At 34.1% G+C, this 20,144-nt stretch overlaps 1 protein-coding gene across 5 annotated transcripts in view; it reads right to left on the reverse strand.

Moving 5' to 3' along the window:
• The window catches only part of KIF20B (kinesin family member 20B), a 63,233-nt gene that overhangs the window by 9,964 nt on the left and 33,125 nt on the right, over positions 1-20,144 (reverse strand). For 4 of the 5 annotated variants that reach the window (XM_074339403.1, XM_074339401.1, XM_074339400.1 and 1 more), the window contains exons 21-27: positions 18,973-19,092; positions 17,374-17,434; positions 10,120-10,245; positions 9,329-9,456; positions 7,693-7,848; positions 1,347-1,523; positions 17-130 (exon numbers count right to left, since the gene is read on the reverse strand). In XM_074339403.1, coding sequence (XP_074195504.1) covers positions 17-130; positions 1,347-1,523; positions 7,693-7,848; positions 9,329-9,456; positions 10,120-10,245; positions 17,374-17,434; positions 18,973-19,092 — 882 coding nt within the window. The remainder of the gene's footprint in view (positions 1-16; positions 131-1,346; positions 1,524-7,692; positions 7,849-9,328; positions 9,457-10,119; positions 10,246-17,373; positions 17,435-18,972; positions 19,093-20,144) is intronic. The other variant, XM_074339402.1, reaches the window with a different exon arrangement.

Consider the following 20,144-nt stretch of genomic DNA (forward strand, 5'->3'; position numbering starts at 1 on the left):
GTCACCAAATGCCCACCTCTACTTCATTCCTGGAAATTTCAAAACTTGTTGTTTGAGGTTCAGTTTCAACTCCGCCAGGATCTGTGGAACTCGTAAGTCTGGGTCTGATATTCTCCATGGTTTCTTTTTCCTAAAGTAAGGAAATATTAAAGTAGTAAGTCACTGTAACAGAAACTAAATTAAAATACTTCACAAAAAGAATATAAAATCAAGATTTGGGTGAATAGGGGAAGTAATCAAAGACTTCTTCAATGACCATGTAACTCTCTTTGCTCCTCTCTTTCATCCTCAGACTCAGGAAAGACTGGGCAAATTTCTAGCCTCTTCTGAGACTGATATAAAGAGAATTTGAAAGATTACTTTCAACTGCCAAGGTGTTTTACATATATTCTCTCATTTTCTTTCGTTGTAACTCAGAGTTAGATATGCCAAAAATCATTATTCCTGGAGCTAATGGATGACTCAGTTGGTTAGAGTGCGAGCTCTCAACAACAATGTTGCCGGTTCAATTCCCCCACAGGATTGTGGGCTATGCTCCCTGCAACTAAGATTGAAAACAGTGACTGGACTTGGAGCTGAGCTGTGTCCTCCACAACTAGATTGAAGGACAACGACTTGGAGCTGATGGGCCCTGGAGAAACACACTGTTCCCCAATATTCCCCAGTAAAAAACTGAAAACAACAACAAAAAATCATTATTCCTATTTCCCAGATGACGAAAGAGAACCAGCGATGTCTGTATTGAGTTGGAATTTGAATTTTGGTACCACAATTTTGAAAAACTAGAGGAGTCTTGGAAATGCAAGCAGAGCATTAGAGTAGAAAAGACCATATTGATAACTAAACCTTTTCCTGCTGCACATTATTCATCCCACTTTGTCAGACATAGGGTATGTTCTATTTCTAAACCCTACATAAGGGATCTATAAAGAAATATCAGATTACGTTTTTAGACTTGATAAACTCCAACGTGGGCCTTCTCATCAAAAGTCAAATATATCTAGTATGTCACCTATCCATTATCACCAAATAAGATTCTACTGAATCCATAATGGGTTGATAATAGCATGTATTGACTTTCACTGTGGTAAAAACTGTGCTGCTTTACAAATGCTCGCAATTAATTTTCAAAACTCTATTAGGAAGACATTATTATCTCTGAACCGATCATAAGATAAACTCTGAGAACTCAAAATCCATGAAAAATATCCAAATACATTTTTTAATTGATTCCCCTCTGATCTACTGAAACTTTTTTTTTAGCCTTTAAAAGTTAATCAAATAATTTTGAAAATTTTCCATGTTCAATTTTTAAAAAGGCATAGAAAGAACAAGATTCTACTGACTGTTTTAGAAGCCTCTGAAGTGATCTTTTTTAACTGTTCAATTTCATTATCTTTCTGTAAGTTACTGGAGATCAGTGCTTTCAGCTGTATTTCTAAAGCTGCAACCAGCTGATCCCGTTCTTCTCGCCACTTTTGAAGGTTACTATCTTTCTCTGCCAGCTGTGCTGTAAGTATTTCCTAATAATAGAGAACATGATAAAATAAATCTTGAAACATGCATCTAAGAATTATTTGAAATTTTTATTATCAATAACAATACAACTGTGAACAAGATTCAAAGTAGATTACATAGTCAAGTCTAGATGTTTACTGTACTTGTAAAACAAAATACGTGCCTTTGTATATATTTAATGTCCACATGCCCACCTCATTCCAAACATCAGCTTGTTGATTACTTCTTTCAATAAAAAATTATAGCCCTTAAATACCAGCATTTCCCCCAATACTTGGGAAACAAGAGGGTAAAATTATAGTGAAACAAATGACAAAAATAATAGGAACAACAGAGAAATGAAAATAAAAAATACCCTTTTCAATGGGTTAACAAATCGTGTGGGGACAGAGTCCCAGAGAGCAGTTTCCAGGCTCTCAGCCTCATGTGGAAAGGTGCTGGCTCGTTTATTAGATGGTCATCAGCTGTTACCTGTTAGTCATTAGCCACTCATATAACTGCTGAGGCTATGCTAGGGGGTTGTTGGTTGGCAGAGAAGTGGACTGCGGATTGCAGCTACCAAGTGGGGTTGGTTGGTTGGCAGAGAAGTGGGCGGTGGATTGCGGATAGGAGGTGCAGTTAGCGAGCAGATTGTGGACTGCGGATCGTGTAGATCCTACTTCCTGTGTCTCACCAAGTCGACAGCGAGACAGGGGTACAGGAAGACCCCGCGTTGGGGTACTGGAGGATGTTTGCTTTTATGTCTCGACCAGCAGCCAACAAGAATATAGTGATATGATTCCCCTATCCATGGCTCCATTGGTGCTCCTTTTTGGCCTCACCATATCCTGCCTTCTTGTGCGGGGAGCAGGAGCTGAGTCCCTGCATTGCACCATTAAATAGCGCTGAATTAAAATATGTGTAAGACCTACACATGAAAAACTATAAAACACTGCTGAAAGAAATTTTTTAAAACACACAAATAAATGAAGATAATCTGTTCAAGGATCAAAAGACTCAATATTGTTAAGATGTCAATTCTCCCCAAATAGATCTTTAGAGTTGTTAAAACTTTTTAACTTCCACAGCTCTAAGTCTTTTTTAAAAGAAAGGGTTTAATAGGCCATAGCTAGCTAAGAAAGACTGGTCACGGGGCATGAAGTCTGAACCAGCAGCAGCACGGCTTGGTGAAAAGACAGCCTGTCTGCAGTCCTAGAGTTGAGTGTTTTTATACGTCAAGGTGGGGGTGGGAGGTGGCTAGGCCGTTCTGAAAGGACTATATTATCTATAGACAAAGGAGGTAGGAAAAACTGAAGTGGGCCCCGCTCTGGGACAAGCACAGAGTCAGCAAGGAAGCACTGTTGGCTCCTGTAGATTAGCTATGGGAAGCAGATTGGAAAGTTCATGTGTAAATAAGCAGAGTCTCCTGGGGTCAGGATGGCAGAGGCTGGTGGAGTGCTAGGGCCATCTGGCTATTCTCTTTTGGATAACTGTGAAAAGAGGCACCTGGAAATTAATTCCAACAGATATACAGGAATGTGAGCAGTCTTCTGTCAGAGCTGGCCCACAGCTATTATTAACAGGCTATAACTGTTCTGTCTCTTTCACTCTCCGGCAGCTGTAATTTTAATTTAGAACATTTCAGAACTTTTTTTTTGTCATAGTCAAGGAAATTTTAATCAACATCTGGGCAGGTGTGTGTGTGTGTGTGTGTGTGTAGAAATGAAAAAGCTGGCTCTAAAAGTTATATGTAAATGATCTGGGACGGTCAAAATTATTTTGAAAATGAAAAACAAACTAGGAGCAACCTCACCCTGTCATTTTAAGCCTACTATAATAATCAAGACAGTGTGATATTGGTACAAGGATATAGATCAGCGGAATAGATGAAAGGGTCCAAATGTATGGTCAACTGACATTCTACTATAATATCTAAGAAATTCAATGGAAGAAAGGACAGCATTTTCAACAAAGGGTGCTGGAACAAATGAAAAGCCAAATGAAAGAAAATAACCCCCAACCCTAATCTCAAACCATATATAAAAATTAATCCTTGGACAACCGATTTATGACAAAAGTTGCAGAGTAGTGGGAACAAAGATTTGCAATAAATACTACCAAGAAAATTGGTAAGCCACATTAAAAACAAAACAAACAAACAAAAAAACCTAGCCTTCACCCATGTCAGGGAGGTAAAATGTACCCTCTACCATTCAAGTTCTTTTGACTAGACTAATAATTAAATTAATGCAAGACAGATAAGCAGGAGAGAAAAATCAATTAAAATTTACTAACACGCATTACCTCCTGCATATGTGAGAGAGGCCCAGGAATACTAACTTGCCAAAATGGTGGAAGCCATCACCTTAAGTACCTCCTTTCAGCTAAAGACAAAAGCTGTTGGGGTGGAAAGTCAGTTCAGGGAGCTTACCAGGAAAAACACAGTGAACAGTGTTAAGATTATTATGCAGATTTAAGTCCTGCCTTTTCTTTCCATCCATAGAGATAGCAGGCCAAGTACAGTGAGGAAAGCACCTTACAAAGGGAAATATCCCTCATAAATGTAAATGTGCTTTTACAAAGGGTAACTTCTACTTGGTTTCAGAGCTTCTTTCAGGTCCGATGTTTCTTAAAATTGACAAGCCTAAAATAATCAATATCCCAAAGAGGCATATTTTGGGATAGCAACCTCTGCTCCCCTTCACTCCATCTCACTCCAACACAAAAAGCGTTTCTAGGCTCTAAATATGAAAGCTAAAACCCTGAACAGGAAATAAGAAAACATCTTCGTGTCCTTGGGGTTCATTAAGGAAAAGATTGGGAAAACAAACCAAAATAAGTCCAAGAACTTATTATATTCTTCATAAAGGTAATAAGAGTAAAAAAGTAACCCAGAGATTGAAAGAAGGTACTTGCAACACATTAAGGACAAAGGGATCCTATCCAGAAAGTTTTATAAGCAACTCCTACACCAACAAGAAAAAGCTAGACAATCCACGAGAAAATGGGCAAAGGGTCGTTTTTAAGCAGAGCCAATGAACACATGAGACTATCTCCAACCTCATCAGTAATTAGGGAAAAGCATATCAAAGCCATAAAAAATGACTGACAACACCATATATTGGTGGGAATATATAACAACTACAACACTAGTTGGAGCATACATTGGTACAACTACTTTTAAAGTCAGTGTGGCATTCTACTAGAGTTCCACATACATACATCCTATATCTAGCAGTTCTATTCTTAGCTAAATATGCCACAGAAATACATGCACATGTGCACTAAGAGAAATGTGTACAACGTGTATAGAATTTACTGAGCAGCCCCAAATAGGAACTAATCCACATATCTTCAACATTAAAATGAATAGACTGTGGTACTGTAATACGCTGAAATAGTCGGCAATGGAAATGGACTAACTCCAGCTACATGCAACAACTTGATTTTCACAAAAATAACTGAGTGCGAAAAGATCGGTACAAACAAATGCATTGTGTATATTTCCATTTTTATACAAAATTCAAAAATGGTCAAAACTAAAGCATTAAGCTAACACATTAAAAAGACAGTTATTACCAGTGGGAAAGAAGTAGTGCCGGTAATGTTCTATTTCTTGAACTGGGTGATAGGTAAGTGGGTGTTGGCTTTACAATACTTCACTGAACTATGTTTGTTTTGTTAACCTACTGTTATATATTACAATTTTAAAAGCTTAAAAATCGACAACTTATTTCTTAAATACGGCAGGCACAGATATCGCAGGTATGATTGTAAAGAAATATATGGGGGAAAGGAGAAAGCTAGCTATCTCTAGGATTAAAAACTCAAAGCAACTTTATTTGCTGACATTGCTGCCACAGGGACCACTGACTAGGAAAAGAAAAGTGACCCTATTCCTGGATTGAAATTGGAGTGACTGACAGCCAACACTTCTGGTTTGACTTCTTTCATCTTACTATTGCCCAGAGCAGTTTGTTGGGCTGTGGGACAGGCACAGAGAACCCAACAAGAACCTCTCCTGTTAGGATTGATGCAGCGTCAGAATTCCACTCAACCCAAAACTTCCTGAAGGTACACCTCCAGTCAAGTGTAGTTGGCACATGTAATGAAACATACTGCCATCTTGGAGCTAGAGTAATGACAAATATTAATCTCATATGATTTGGCATATGACAAAAAAAGAGTCAAGATACTAAGGAAAGAAATATGACAAATAAATGTGTAGGATCCTGGATTAGATCCTAGACACAGAAAAAAACATTAGTGGGAAAATGGGTGAAATTCTAATGTGGTGCATAATTTAGCTAACTGTATTATAATATTTATCTGTTGGTTTTGATCACTGTGCTACTGTTATGTAAGATGCTAGGCTAGCATCAGAAGTTGGGTGATGAGTATGCAAGAACTCTGTATTAGTTTTGTAACTTTTCTGTAAATACAATTATTTCAAAATAAAAAGGTTAAATGTTTTTAAAAGTCAGTGGGAAAATTATCCTGAACTTACTGAAAATTAGCATTTCTGTTTTCAATATCAAGTTTGGTTGTTATCAGTAAAATTCTTTCAGAAACAAAGGCAATACCAACAGACGACAATGCGATACTGCCAAGTTACTACCGTGTTTCCCCAAAAATAAGACCTAGCCGGACCATCAGCTCTAGTGAGTCTTTCAGAGCAAAAATTAATATAAGACCCATTCTTATTTTACTATAAGACCTGGTCTTATATAAGACCGGATACAATATAATGTAAAATATAATATAATATAATATAATATAATATAATATAATATAATATAATATAATATAATATAATATAATATAATATAGATATAATACCGGGTCTTATATAAGACCGGGTCTTATATTAATTTTTGCTCCAAAAGACACATTAGAGCTGATGGTCCGGTTAGGTCTTATTTTTGGGGAAACATGGTATTATTGTAAACAGAGAACCAGTTTTTCATTTAAAGATAATGTTAATGTGCTGCTCAATAGTTTTCCTAGGATCAATGATGCCTTTTAACTTCTTTTTTCTGTTTGGCAACACTGGGTATCAGACTAAGTTGTCAGTTAAAACAGGAAGAAATAAAACAAGCTATGATAGAATTGTGGTAGGACACAAAGCTAGTTGATGTAAAACTGAAGGTTATTTCTACCTATAGTCTTCTAGAAACCATTTAGTTGACTTTAAAAGAAAAAAGTCCTGATAAAACTAGCATATGAAGTAAAATATACACACCACGTTAGTAGAATCTACAATTCAAAATGCAAAAAAAGTTTTACAATACAGTAGGGATAAACCTGTGGGAACCAAAAGGAAGAGACTTTTAAGTTCTGTATCTAGACAGAAATGCAATTAGGTATCTTCCCAACTTGCTTAATACAATGAAAAAAGTTAAAATAAGAACATTAAGTGAACTTCAAGATATATTGGGACAGAAGAGTCTTCTTATTGTCAACGAAAGAATGTCTAAACCTATAGAGAAGTTTTATAAGAGTTTGTTTGAGCTGAATTTTTGAGGACATGTCTGGAAGCAAGATCTCAAAGGATTAAGAAAATGAGAAAGGCAGTTCTGCAGTTCCTTTTTATGCATTAGAATCAAGAAGAAAACACAGGTACATGAAATCCATTGGTGGTAGATTAAGGGAGAGGGAGGAAGCAAAGGGGAAATCTCTAGGATTGGACAAAAAGCATGAGAAACACATACTTCTTTTACACTGGTAGGTACAGGATAGTTAATAGTTAACATTTACAGCACACTGAGGTGGTATGCGGGGAACAAGATAACAATGAAGGCTTCTGTGGTCTTATGCTCTGGTGCCTGCAATTGTGCCTTAGAGGGGTCTAGGAAAGAAAATTACTAACATTTCAAAGGTATGTTATCCTAGATGCATAAGAGCAATGAACAGGGTTCACTTAGGGTGAAGACCTTAGCTAAGGAAGCTGTTAGGCCTGAGAAGTGACTACCCGCCATGACCTGCCCAGTTAGGAATCTGTGTTCAGACCATCCTGTGTGGTTCTTTTGGTCACTGAGCTTGTCAGGGCTGCCATGTGGCCCCATGAGCTTGTCCCCTTTACGTTCACAATACAAACAGAAAAGAAAAGCAGTCAACCATATTAGAGATTGATAAGAATCCCAGGAATAAATTTAACAAAGCAAACATCAAAGAGAAAATATAATTGATACCAACCACTTCAGTTTGTTGCTTTAAACAACGCTCTCTGTCTTCAGCATATTTTTTCATCTCTTTGTTTCGTAGATTCTCAGCTTCTTTTGCTTGGGTGATCAGCATCATTTTTTCATCTAACCATTTCTTTTTATCAGATTTATATTTCTGTTCAGATTCCTATATACATATATAAGAAGTACAAATAACTATCACATTTAAGTAGTCAATAAATCTATTTTTATACCATTTTCATATACTCCATTACTTTTTACCTTTTCAAAAACTTAAAAGTGATTTTCTTTAAACAATGACAATATCAGAGTTTATTTCAGATTACAAAATGAACACGGCTGGTTTGCTTTCCTAAACAGTATTTTCTTTATAAACTTTATTTTGCTATGGAATCCATTTTTTAAGATTTTCCTTCATCAGTGAGTATAAGAAGAAATAAACAAATTAAATTTCTGCAAGTTACAGAGACCCAAGTCTTCCTAAATGTCAGAAAAAAAAGACTTGGTTTCTGATGGTCATTTCTAATTGTATGGTTCCAAAAACAAAATATTCCTGGGTACACAGGATGCCAAATAAAGAATAACTTGTGCAACAGGACAAACATTCATTAGAACAGCTCGACAGAGACTACAGTGAATCAGTAATTTTCAAAGTGGCTTCCATAGATATATTCCACTGTTTTAAAAACTTCTAAAACCACTGTACTTGATGAACTATGTCAATACATTCTAGGACTACAAAGGTTATCATCTAAGATGTGTAATTGTATCAGTTGAGGACAATGCAAAACATACCAATATCCTTAATATGACATTTTCAATATAGTTAATGTATTTTTTTCATAATTAATGGAGTATTTACTTTGCTCTAGCTGCTTTTGGGTTTTCACTACAGAAAGGGTAAATTCTAGAATATATAATTAACAGTTATAAAAGAAAGTAACTAATTTTTTGTGTTTGTTCAGTATCTGATTACATACAGCCTGAATTTAAGAAAATAATTTAGATGCAGCTAACTTTTCAAAATCTTTTTCTTCTATCTCAAATCCAGTTATGAATTCAACTTTTAATGTACAAAATTTTAAGTAGTATTTGGTACATCCCATTAAAAACTAATTTTCCCCATATGCTATATTCTATACATGGTATACTCAAGTTGAACATGAAAAATAATATAAACACAAAACAGAGTATCTTCTATATAGTATGGTTTCAAATATATTCCAGTGTCCAGATATACAACTGTATTCTTTTCCAACTTAATAATTACATTGAAGAAATTTACAATAATCAAAATAATTTTTCTAAGTCATCTTCTCCACAGCAGTATTTCATGAGGAAGATGTTTAAGAAGTAGAAAAATAGGTACAAAGACGCAAGACGTGGTGATTTAAGTATTAAATATATAAATTACAAAATTGCAGACTCGACCACTGTATTTTCATTGGCAATTGTAGTTTATACCTTGGGAATTTCCTCCCCATGTCATTTCAATGTATACTGAAAAATAGTAATATATTAACACTTCCTAGGAATTATTTTACCTATATCTAAATTAATTATAAAATATTTACTGAATTCTCCTCTCACAAGAAATATAGTGAGTATACAGACAGACAGACATACAAACATACATAAAATCATACCTGAAACTCATCTTGAAGCTTACTGAGCTTTTTACTAAGTATGTCTGTGTTATCCTCAAGTTCTTTACTTGACCTTTGATTACTTTTGGTTTCCAAATCTTTGCATTTTTCCTTCAATTTTTCCAATTCTGATTCGAAAATACAAAATTATTTTTAAAAACACATGGCAAAGTTATACCATTTAGAGATATATGTGGCACGGGATACAGACAAGAATCAACAGAGCCCAGAAGAAGAACACAGACCAAGACAAAACAAAGACTACACTAGGAGCTGCATTTTTAAGAGTTTTACCAAATTCTTAGAGAAAAGGATCTACAAGGACCTCTAGGGAACCCACGGAATAGTGTTCAAAGTATACAGAATAAATGCATTTCAGTATTAATTTTATAGAAAACAATGTAGTTCTCAAAAATAAAAGAAAAACTGATGGTATTCTGAAAAATGGAATCAGAATATTTATTGAGATAAACATACAAGGTGATACTAACTTCTAGTCAGAGATTAAAACTCAGTTGAAGGTTTATTCTTAAAGTCTGGGAAACACTGCCAGTTATCCAGTTATTATGAACATGTCCTTATTCCTTCTTTACTATATGTCATTTTACATAGATAAAACAATTTTTATCACATTAGAAAATGGCAAGTGACAGGACATTTCCAAAACACAACTACTTTGTCATTATAAATTATAAATACTACACTACTTTAATAGGAAAGAAATCTAGAAAAATCGGAAACTAAGAAAATGGAAGCATATGTGTTGAGATATTTAAGCAATCTTGTTTTACCTGTGGCTAGTCTTTCAGCTTCCTCCAATTTAGCTTCGAGCACTTGATCTTGTTCTATCTGAGTTTGTTCTTGTTCTTCCAGTGTCATTCGCATGTCTTTAATTATTTTATCTTTAACATTTAGATCTAAAAATGTGGGGTGGACATTTTAGATATTACTAACATCTACATCAGATATCCAATTTTTCTTGAGTTCTTCTAAAATTAAAGTACACTTTTATTAACTAGAATAGGAGTTCCATATAGACAGAAAGTTTGTCTTGCTCACTGCTATATCCTCAATGCTAGAAGGGCACTGACGTGCATGAAACACCAAATAAATAGCTGATGTACAGATGGATGCTTGGATGATTTGAAGAATGAATGAAATCATTTCAGGCAAAATTAACAAAATTTTATAATATTAAACTATTAATACTTATTAATAAGCACAAATCTTGAGATTTAGGGAAAAAATATTATTTAGCAAAGCATTTATTTTTAGTGTTAATATTCTCAAACCAAATTTTTACCTCCTAAAAACAATAAAGGTTCAATCCCAATATGACTTATGTTTTTAAATCTCAACTAATTATTTTTTATGGAAAAAAATTTTCAAACCAAACATTTATTTCTAGTGTTTTTTAAACCAGCTCTTTCTTCAAGAAATGACTGCACAACTAGCCTTCCCAAAATTGTTCCCAGCCCTTGAAAAATGACAGTAATGACTTATAAACAATTTTACTTTAATCTTGTCTGCTAGAAAGACTTATAGAGGAAAGATTACGTTGTTGCCTCCAGTGATGCCCACATAGTACAGAGTTCATTTCAGATACCTCTTACCAAAACTATTACTGATGTCAGCGGTGATAAACCTATAAATGCATATAACTCAACCTCAGGTCACTAAAAGTGACATAAAAAATGACAAAATATCAGAAGATGGCTCCCTCAAAGTGCACATAAAGCAAGTTTGAAATAAATAAAACAGTAAGAAAAAATTACGAGTAATTTTCAGTATATTGCTCCATTGCTGTAAGCTGCCAGGTGTGCTAATAAAACAGAATTCCTCCTACAATTAAAGGAGTCTTGGTATTACCATATTAGGTTGGTGCAGAAGTAATTGAGGTTTAAAAGGTTAAAAATAATTATGCAAACTGCAATTACTTTTGCACCAACCTAATATACTCTCTTCTGGGGGCAGCCGGTCACTCAGTGGTTAAAGCGCAGTGCTCATAACACTAAGATCGCTGGTTCAATTCCTATATGGACCAGTGAGCTGCGCCCTCCACAACTACATTGAAAACAAAGACTCCACAACTACATTGAAAACGACAACTTGACTTGGAGCTGAGCTGTGCCCCCCACCAACTAGCTTGAAAAGAACGACTTGACGTGGGGCTGATGGGTCCTGGAAAAACACTGTTCCCCAATAAAACATTAAAAAAAAAAAAAAAGCATGATTTGCAAACATTTATATTACAATTAATTAATTATAAATTTACTCAAAGAATCCCTTTCCTCTTCTACTAAAGAGTTTAAGTATCTAGTTATCAATTAGGAAAGTCTCAGGACACCAATAACCTCACCAATGGCTATCCAGTTATTATTTGAAAGGCAACAGCAGTAAAAGAAAAAAGAGAATTACTTTATCAGTCACTGCCTCCAATGATTTACATTTTATTTCAGGAAAGAATCCAGAAATATGCAACAAACAAACCAGAAAATAAAGCATCATAAAGACAACTATTAAGTTAGATCTCTAATCACAGCTAAATAAATGACTGTCAAATGAACAAGCAACCAAGCGCTTAACATTCAGGGCAGAGGATTACTGGGAGTTAATAATGTCCTGGGGAGGATCCAAGGAAAAAAGCCTTAAGCATAACACTTGAGAAAAGGTAGGAAGAGGAAAGAAGAAACATGATACAAGCTAGGGACAAAAAGGACACATAAATGTCACAGAAAACCCCCGACTAGAAATACTAGCATAATGATGGTTCAAATTTATTTCAGAATACCAGTACACCAGATATGTACAAAACAAGTACAAAAGTTTAAAACCATGTGATACCATGTTTCACTTATTACACTGGCAATAAGTTTAAAGTTGGTAGCAACTAATATTGGCAAAAGTGGGGAAATGGGCACTTCATATACTATTACTCTAAATATAAACTGGTACCACTTTGGGGATCAGAATAGAAATATTCATCAAAATTTCAAATATACATCATTTGCGCCAACAATTGCTAGAAATTTTCTCTATAACTATATTTATATGCGTACACAAAGACTTTGGTACAAAAATATTCATGATAATGTCTATAACAAAAAAAATAATGTCTTAAAATTTTTTCACAAAAAGAAGTCATATTACCAGAATAGATTATAACATGTTATTTTCTTAGATATGATGATATTGTGATTATGTAAGACAATGTCTTTACCTTACAAATTTCATAATAAACTATTTATGCATAAAGTATCATTGATGCATGTAAATACGTTTCAAGTTGCTCAATTTAATATATGCATGTATATATGAGAGAGAGAGATGTAAATAAAGCAAAATATTGAAAAATGACTAATAAACAGCATTCAGGTGTTCTTTATATTGACCTTCTGACTTCTTTGGAAATGTTTATTTTTTTAATTAAAATTTGCGAAAATTTAGAAAGTTGGAATCACCCCAACTTTACAAGCAACCAAAATTAGCAGGTAATATTTCCTTTATTGAACTTTGAAATTATATTTCATTTATGAGCAACACCATGTCTTTGGTCAAAGGAAGGACTCTATTCCTTGCAATAGTGTTTTCTTCTGTGCATATTATAATCAATTTTATCTCTAGCCTAATCAATTTTTTCACAGTACTTAAGGCTTTAAGAGATTTTTTTCTCACACTAAAAAAAAGAGGTCATATTAAATGACATATTAATATTAGTAAAATGGAATACTATGTAGCCTTTAAAAAAAAAAAAGAGGTAAAAAGGAAAGAAAAAAGATAGATCTACGTATGGTTATATGGTATGGTTTCTTGAAATTTCCCAAATCTACAGAAACTCACTGTTTTAGTTAGTGATTTCTTCTTGGGTCTTTGTCTTGAAATCCTACATTTCCAAAGGAAATGGTGTCTTTTATTTGGATTCTTTATTATAGAAATAGGGGCAAAATGGAGCAGGGCAAGATAAGGAAATAAAATAAATTATGCTGGATAGAACAGAAAAGTTATACAATACCAGATTATAGAAAGGCAGGATGGATGGAATGTCAAGTTCGAGGGTGAATGTTTATTTTGTGGGCAATAGGAAATGATTGAAAACTTTTAATAGGAAAATGACACACAGAGTTTTAGAAAAATTTAATCTAGCTGTTTGGCTATACAAGAGAGTGAGTTTGACATAAGGCCTGGCAAAGAGATAGGATAAATATGAAGAGTCACTAAGAAAAAGTAACAGAATTTACTAGATCTGAGGGTGAGGGGAAGTGATATCACTTAAAGTAGAAACCAGGGGTGGGCAAACATTTTCTGTGAAGGGTCAGATAGTAACTATTTTACGGTCTGTCACAACTATTTACCTCTGCCACTATAATGTGACAGCAGCCACAGACAATACAAAAGAGAGTAAGTTGCAATAAAACTTTATTTACAAAATTAGGCAGTGAGCTGGATTTAGTCAAAGGGCTGCCATTTGCTAACCCCTGACCCCTGGTCCACACATTGGAAACAGTAATAGAAATAAAGATAAGAAAGTTAAGACAGTTTGGGCAGAAAGAGACATTCAGTTTCAGAATTTAGTAAGACTACAAAACTACTCAGCATAAGAAAACTATAGACCAATATCCCTCATGAATATAGATGCAAAACCTCAACAAAATACTAGAAAACTGAATCCAGCAACATATAACCAGCATTATACACCATGACCAAGTGAAATTCATCCCAGGAATGCAAATTTGGTTGAACATATGAAAATCAATCACTGCAACACACAGTATTAATAGAATAAAGAATAAAACCACATGATCATCTCAACAGATGCAGAAGAAAGCATCTGACAAAATTCAACACCCTTTCATGATAAAAATACTCAACAAACTAAGAACAGAAGGGAATTAATTTCTTCAACCTGATAAAAGGCATCTACAAAACCCCATACCTAATATTATACATAACGGTGAGAGAATGACAATTTCCCCTAATATCAGAAACAAGACAAGGAGGTCCCCTTTCACCAATTCTATTCAACATCGTTTGGAGGTTTCACCAGGAAATTAGGCAAGAATGAGAAATAAAAGGCAAACAGAATGGAAAAGGAGAAGTAAAACTATCTCTATTTGTAGACGATCCCAAGGAATCCACATACACACAAAAAGAAAACCTTATTAGAGCTCATAAACTAGTTCAGCAAAGTTGCAGGATACAAGATCAATATAATCAAACCAATTCTATTTTTATATATCAGTGATGAACAATCCAAAAATGGTATTAAAGAAGTAATTCCATTTTCAAAAGCATTACAAAAATAATATACTTTGAAATAAATTAACAAAAGATGTGCAAAACTTATACACTGAAAAGAATTATGCAAGGTCTAGCTAAATGAAACGATCTCCCACGTTCATGATTAATATTGTTAGGTTGGCAATTTCCCCAAATAGGTCCTCAGATTAACACAATCCCCATCAAAATTCCAGCTGGCTCATTTGCAGAAACTGACAAGTTGATCCAAAAATTCATGTTGAAATGCAAGGAACCCAAAATAGTCAAAACAATCTGGCAAAAGAAAAACAAAAGTGGGAGAATTCCCACATCGCATTTCAAACTTATATAAAGCCACAGTAACAATACAGTGTGTCACCAGCATAAGGACAGACATACAGATCAATGAAACAAAATGAGAGTTCAGAAATAAACCCTTGCATTCATGGTCAACTGATTTTCTACAAAGGTACAAAGATAATGCAACGGAGGAACGAATAGTCTTTTCAATAAATGGTGCTGGGACAACTGGTTTGCCATATGCTTTAAAGAATTAAGGTAGACACCTACCTCCCACAATATACAAAGTTATACTCAAATGGATTAACTCAAAATGGATCAAAGACCTAAATATAAGAGCTGAAACTATAAGACTCTTAGAATAAACTCTACAGGTCTTCAGAATAGGCAACAGTTTCTTAAACATGACACCTAAAGCACAAGCAATCAAAACAAAATAGGTAAATTGGACTGCATCAAAATTAAAAATTTTAACACATCAAAGGACACTATCAAAGAATAGGAGAAAACATGTACAAATCATTTATCTGATAAGGGTCTAGTATCCACAATATATAAAGAACCTTTATAACTCCATAATAAAAAGACAAATAACCCTGTTTTCAAATGGGCAAAGGACTTAACAGACATTTCTCCAAAGATATACAAATGGCCAAGAGCTGAAGACTAGACTCTCTATATCATTAGTCATTAGGGAAATCCAAATCAATACCACAATTACATACTACTTTGTACTCACCAGAATGTTAGGTTAAATAGAGTTCCCCAAAAATTCCTGTCCACACACTATGAATACGACCTTATTTGGAAAGAGGGTTTCTGCAGATGTAATCAAGTTAAGCATAAAGTCCTACTGGATGAGGGTGGGGCCTAAGTCCAACATGACTGGTGTCCTTATAAGAAGAGAGACATTTAGACAGACACACATAAGGAAAAGATACCGATACAGACACAGCCAGAGGAAAGATGGCCATGTTACAAAAGAGGCAGACAGGAGTTATGCTGATACAAACCAAGGAATACAAAGGACTGCTGTCAACCACTAGAAGCTAGAAAAGACGAGTAAAAATTCTTCCCTAGAACCTTCAAAAGGAGGATATCAATATCTTTATTTTGGATTTCCGTCTCTCTGGACTGTGAGAGAATAAATTTCTAGCCAGTTTGTGGTACTTTGTTACACCAGTCCTAGGAAACTAATAAAGATAGCTATAACTTTAAAACTGAAAAAATAACAAGTGTTGGTAACAATGTGGAGAAAGTGGAGCCCTCATCAAATGCTGGTAGAAATAGCCACTGTAGAAAAATTGGACAGTTCCTCAAAAAGTGAAACACAATCGAGTTACCATATGACCCAGTAGTAGTTCCATTACTAGACAGATAATGCCAAGAGCATTGAAAACATATATTCACCAAAAAACCTGTACACAAATATTCATTAAAGTAAAAAATTGGACAATCCAAATATCCATCAAGTGATATATAAAACGTGGTCTATCCATACAGCAAAATATTAATTGGTCATGAAAAACAATGAAGTGCTGACACATGCTACAATATGGATGACATTTAAAAACATGCCAAGTCAAAGAAGTTAGAAAAAAAAAAGGGCATATATTGTATGAATTCACTTGCATGAAATGTCTACAATAGGCAAATCCATAGAGACAGAAAGTAGACTGGTGGTTGACAGAGACTGAGTAATGGGTATAGAGCTTCTTTTTGGGGTAATGAAAATGTTCTGGAATTAGACAGTAGGAATGATTGTACAACCTTGTGAATATACTAAAATCCACCAAAATGTATACTTCTAAAGGGTAAATTATATACTACATATTATTATATCTCAATTTTTTTGAAAAAAAATTTACTAAGATAGCTAAGTGAATGGCATTCAGTATTTAAACAGAAATGTAGAAGCCCGGGAAAGTTTCAAGAAATGAAAATGCAATTTTTTGTTAAGGGGTAAGTGACAGGAAAGAGCGGAATCAGCATAGTTTTATGAACATAAATATGTATATACCATCTACAAAGTTATTTTTATAACATTTCAAATAACAAATAAATACAATTTAAGTTTAGAAAGCATAATTCAGCACATACAACTTGAACCTAAAGTATTAAATCGTTCTTTAAAACTTTATAAAACTCATTTTTAAATTTTAAAGATATTTTACTTGAGGTATATTCTTTACATGATTTTCTCTAAAAATCTATTCCATTTATTGTGACCTATGCAACTTTGGCTGTCTCTATTTTTCACAAAATACTGGTCATTACCTACCTTTAACTGAATATTTCTTAATGTTTTATTTTTCCAAGAATAAACTTTACATTGATAAATTACTCATCAGAATTAATGCTTTTCTCTTTTGACAAAGTTACAGCGTATGTTACCTTAGAATTTTCAAAGGAAAATGCTAAACCAATTGTATTATAGCTAAATATTTTGCCAGTCATTTTAGTACTAGAAGTAGAGGTTTGTTCCTGACCTTTGCATACTTTCTCATATTGCTGTATAGCTTCTTCCACTTTCTGATTACTTAACTGCTCCTATAAAATGAAAGAACATGAATTAAGTGCAAATGTAACAAACACAATATTTAATAGTGGGACTTGAAAACAGGGTTCGATATTAGGTTTGAAATCCGTCTCCCACAGGCTGACTACTAGTCTCAAGCTTCCAAGTTTCTTTCACCTTGGAGACAAGGGCAGGGTGAAAGCGTAGTAAGAAAATAATAATAATAATAACTATACCTTTAACCTACCTCAAAGTTACTGCCCAGTTGTTTTCCTTAACATTTTAAGCTACTGTGTTCTCTTACATACCACAAAAAGCAAAAACAGGGAAATGTAGGTTTCTATGTATTTAACAGAAGAGGAACAAGACAAATCATTTATAAAGTTCCCTATCAGTACATTCAAAATGCAGAAAATTACGGCCCTCCACCCCTCTAGGTATAAAGTAATGGAAGGTTTGAAAAGTAATCAGAGCCCTAAGAGGCAAGATTAAATTATGGGTACTGGAAACTCTCCAATTCTAGTTTTACCTGTCAGGCAATCCAACCTGTCCTTATCTATTATAACTTCAGCACTATCTCCTCATTTTGTAAATCTTAGAATCATTACAGAACCTGGAAATCGCTGAGTCCTATTATGAAAGTACAGACTGCTTTATTAGGATTATATTCAGTTAAAAATTTAAATGACAAATTTACACCTGAATATTCATTAGTTTGCTTCACTGAAAAGCAACATGCAAAGAAAACAACTTTTTTTTATTGTTGCATCCAATTAATTGGTGTCAAGTAAAATATAACCATTTGTAAAGGGATTTTGCTTAAGTGTCCTTTCAAAAAATATTTTTTACAAGACCTGAGCTTTATTTTCTTTTTACTTTTTGTTTTGAAATAATTTTAGATTTATAAAAGAGTTGTAAAGATAGCAGATTTCCTATATAACTAACCTCCAGTTAGCTTCCCCTAATGTTACCATGGTATATTTATTTAAAAACCAAAACATTGGACAGAAAAATAAGCAGTTGAGTCTCGAAACTGCTATTTAGAACATGCAAACAATCATTTTTGTATGGAAAAAAAATTCGCATCTGTATTATTAAAACTATTAACACTACAGACTTTAACTGGATTTCACTAGTTTCTCCACTGATGTCCTTTTTCAGTTCTAGGATCCCATATGGAATACACAACACTGCATTTAGTCATCACATCTCCTTACTCTCCAATCTGTGATAGTTCCTCAGTAACTTTTCTTTAATGACCTTGACACTTTGTGAATCGTGTGTTTTGTAGGACATCCTCAGTTTGGGTTTGTATGATGTTTTCTCACGATCAGACGAAGGTAATGGATTTGGGGGAGGAACACCGCAGAAAAGATGTGCCCTTCCTGTCACATCAATCAGGAAATACATGTTACCAATATGACTTACCACTGGTGACGCTATCCTTGAACACTTGGTTAAGGTAGTGTCTGCCAGGTTTCTCCATGTAAAGTTATTGTTTTTTCCTTTCCACGCTCTCTTTACTAAAAGCAAATCACTATGGCCTTAACTTTAAAAACAAAACTGTTACCTTGAGTTGCTGAATAGTTCGCTGTTTCATATCTATTTCCTGAGAACACTGGTTTTTCTTTTTCTCCAGTTCATTAAATTTAATCCTCAGTAATTTCTCCTCATCACGCATTACAGACACCTACAAAGTAATGTTTATAAAACAAATTAAGTATTTTTTAAAAAATACTGTTTGCATTTTGTTGTTTAAAATTCATGGCTACTGGTTCAAAAATTCATGTCCTTAAAATCCCATTAGAAAAATTACATATTCTAACATACTACATGATACAGCTTCAAATTATCAGAATACATACAAAGAAACCATTTTCTTTATATGTATTTTAAGACTATAAAACTGTAAATGCTCTCAAAAAAGAATCAACATAGCACCTTGCAATGCAACAGCAAAATCATCATGGAAAAATCAACAGAGACATTCTAGGGGAAAAATACTGGCTCACATCTCCAAGGTTTATTGAGTAGTGTGATCCAGTAATACAAGAAACAAGAAATACATTAAAAACTCATAATGGCACGTACAGGATGAAAATGGAACAATTATGTGATCAAAAGGTACCCATGCAAGAGAAGTTCAACTGATTTTTGGTGTTACTGGTTCCTAATTCTATAAAACTGTTAAAGAAATCAAAAACACTATGAACTAGCATGAAAACCTTCAAGCAAAAAGTCAAAGAGAGGAAACAAAGGTAATCTATGTACATCTTTAAGCCAATTTCCATCATGCCAATCCTAGCAATCTCAAATATTGAAGGTAATTAATTTTAAAAAGCTCCCCCCCATCATAAAAAGCACAGAGATGCCATAATAATGGCTTTTTTGTGGTTTGACTTCGAGGGATTTTTCACATTCCTATTTAGGATTTGTATATGTTCCAAATATACTACAATAAATACATAATTTTTTATAATCATATATCAATATTTGCTTTTATCTGATTATTTTGTTTAAAAATATGGGACGTCCAGTAATAAACACAATTCTCATTGATTTAATAGATATAAACTGTCAGCCAATAATAAATAGAGACTGCGTTGCCTCAAGATACACATAGGACTTCCTCCGCTTCCATCCTGGCTTTACCGCTTACTAGCTAAGTGAACTTGGACAATGAGTTTTCCTTATCTATACAATGGAAGTTCAAAACAGTGTCTATCCCTAATATTTGAGAAT

The sequence above is a fragment of the Rhinolophus sinicus genome, linkage group LG07 (genome assembly GCF_036562045.2).
Source record: "Rhinolophus sinicus isolate RSC01 linkage group LG07, ASM3656204v1, whole genome shotgun sequence".
Classification (NCBI taxonomy): domain Eukaryota; kingdom Metazoa; phylum Chordata; class Mammalia; order Chiroptera; family Rhinolophidae; genus Rhinolophus; species Rhinolophus sinicus.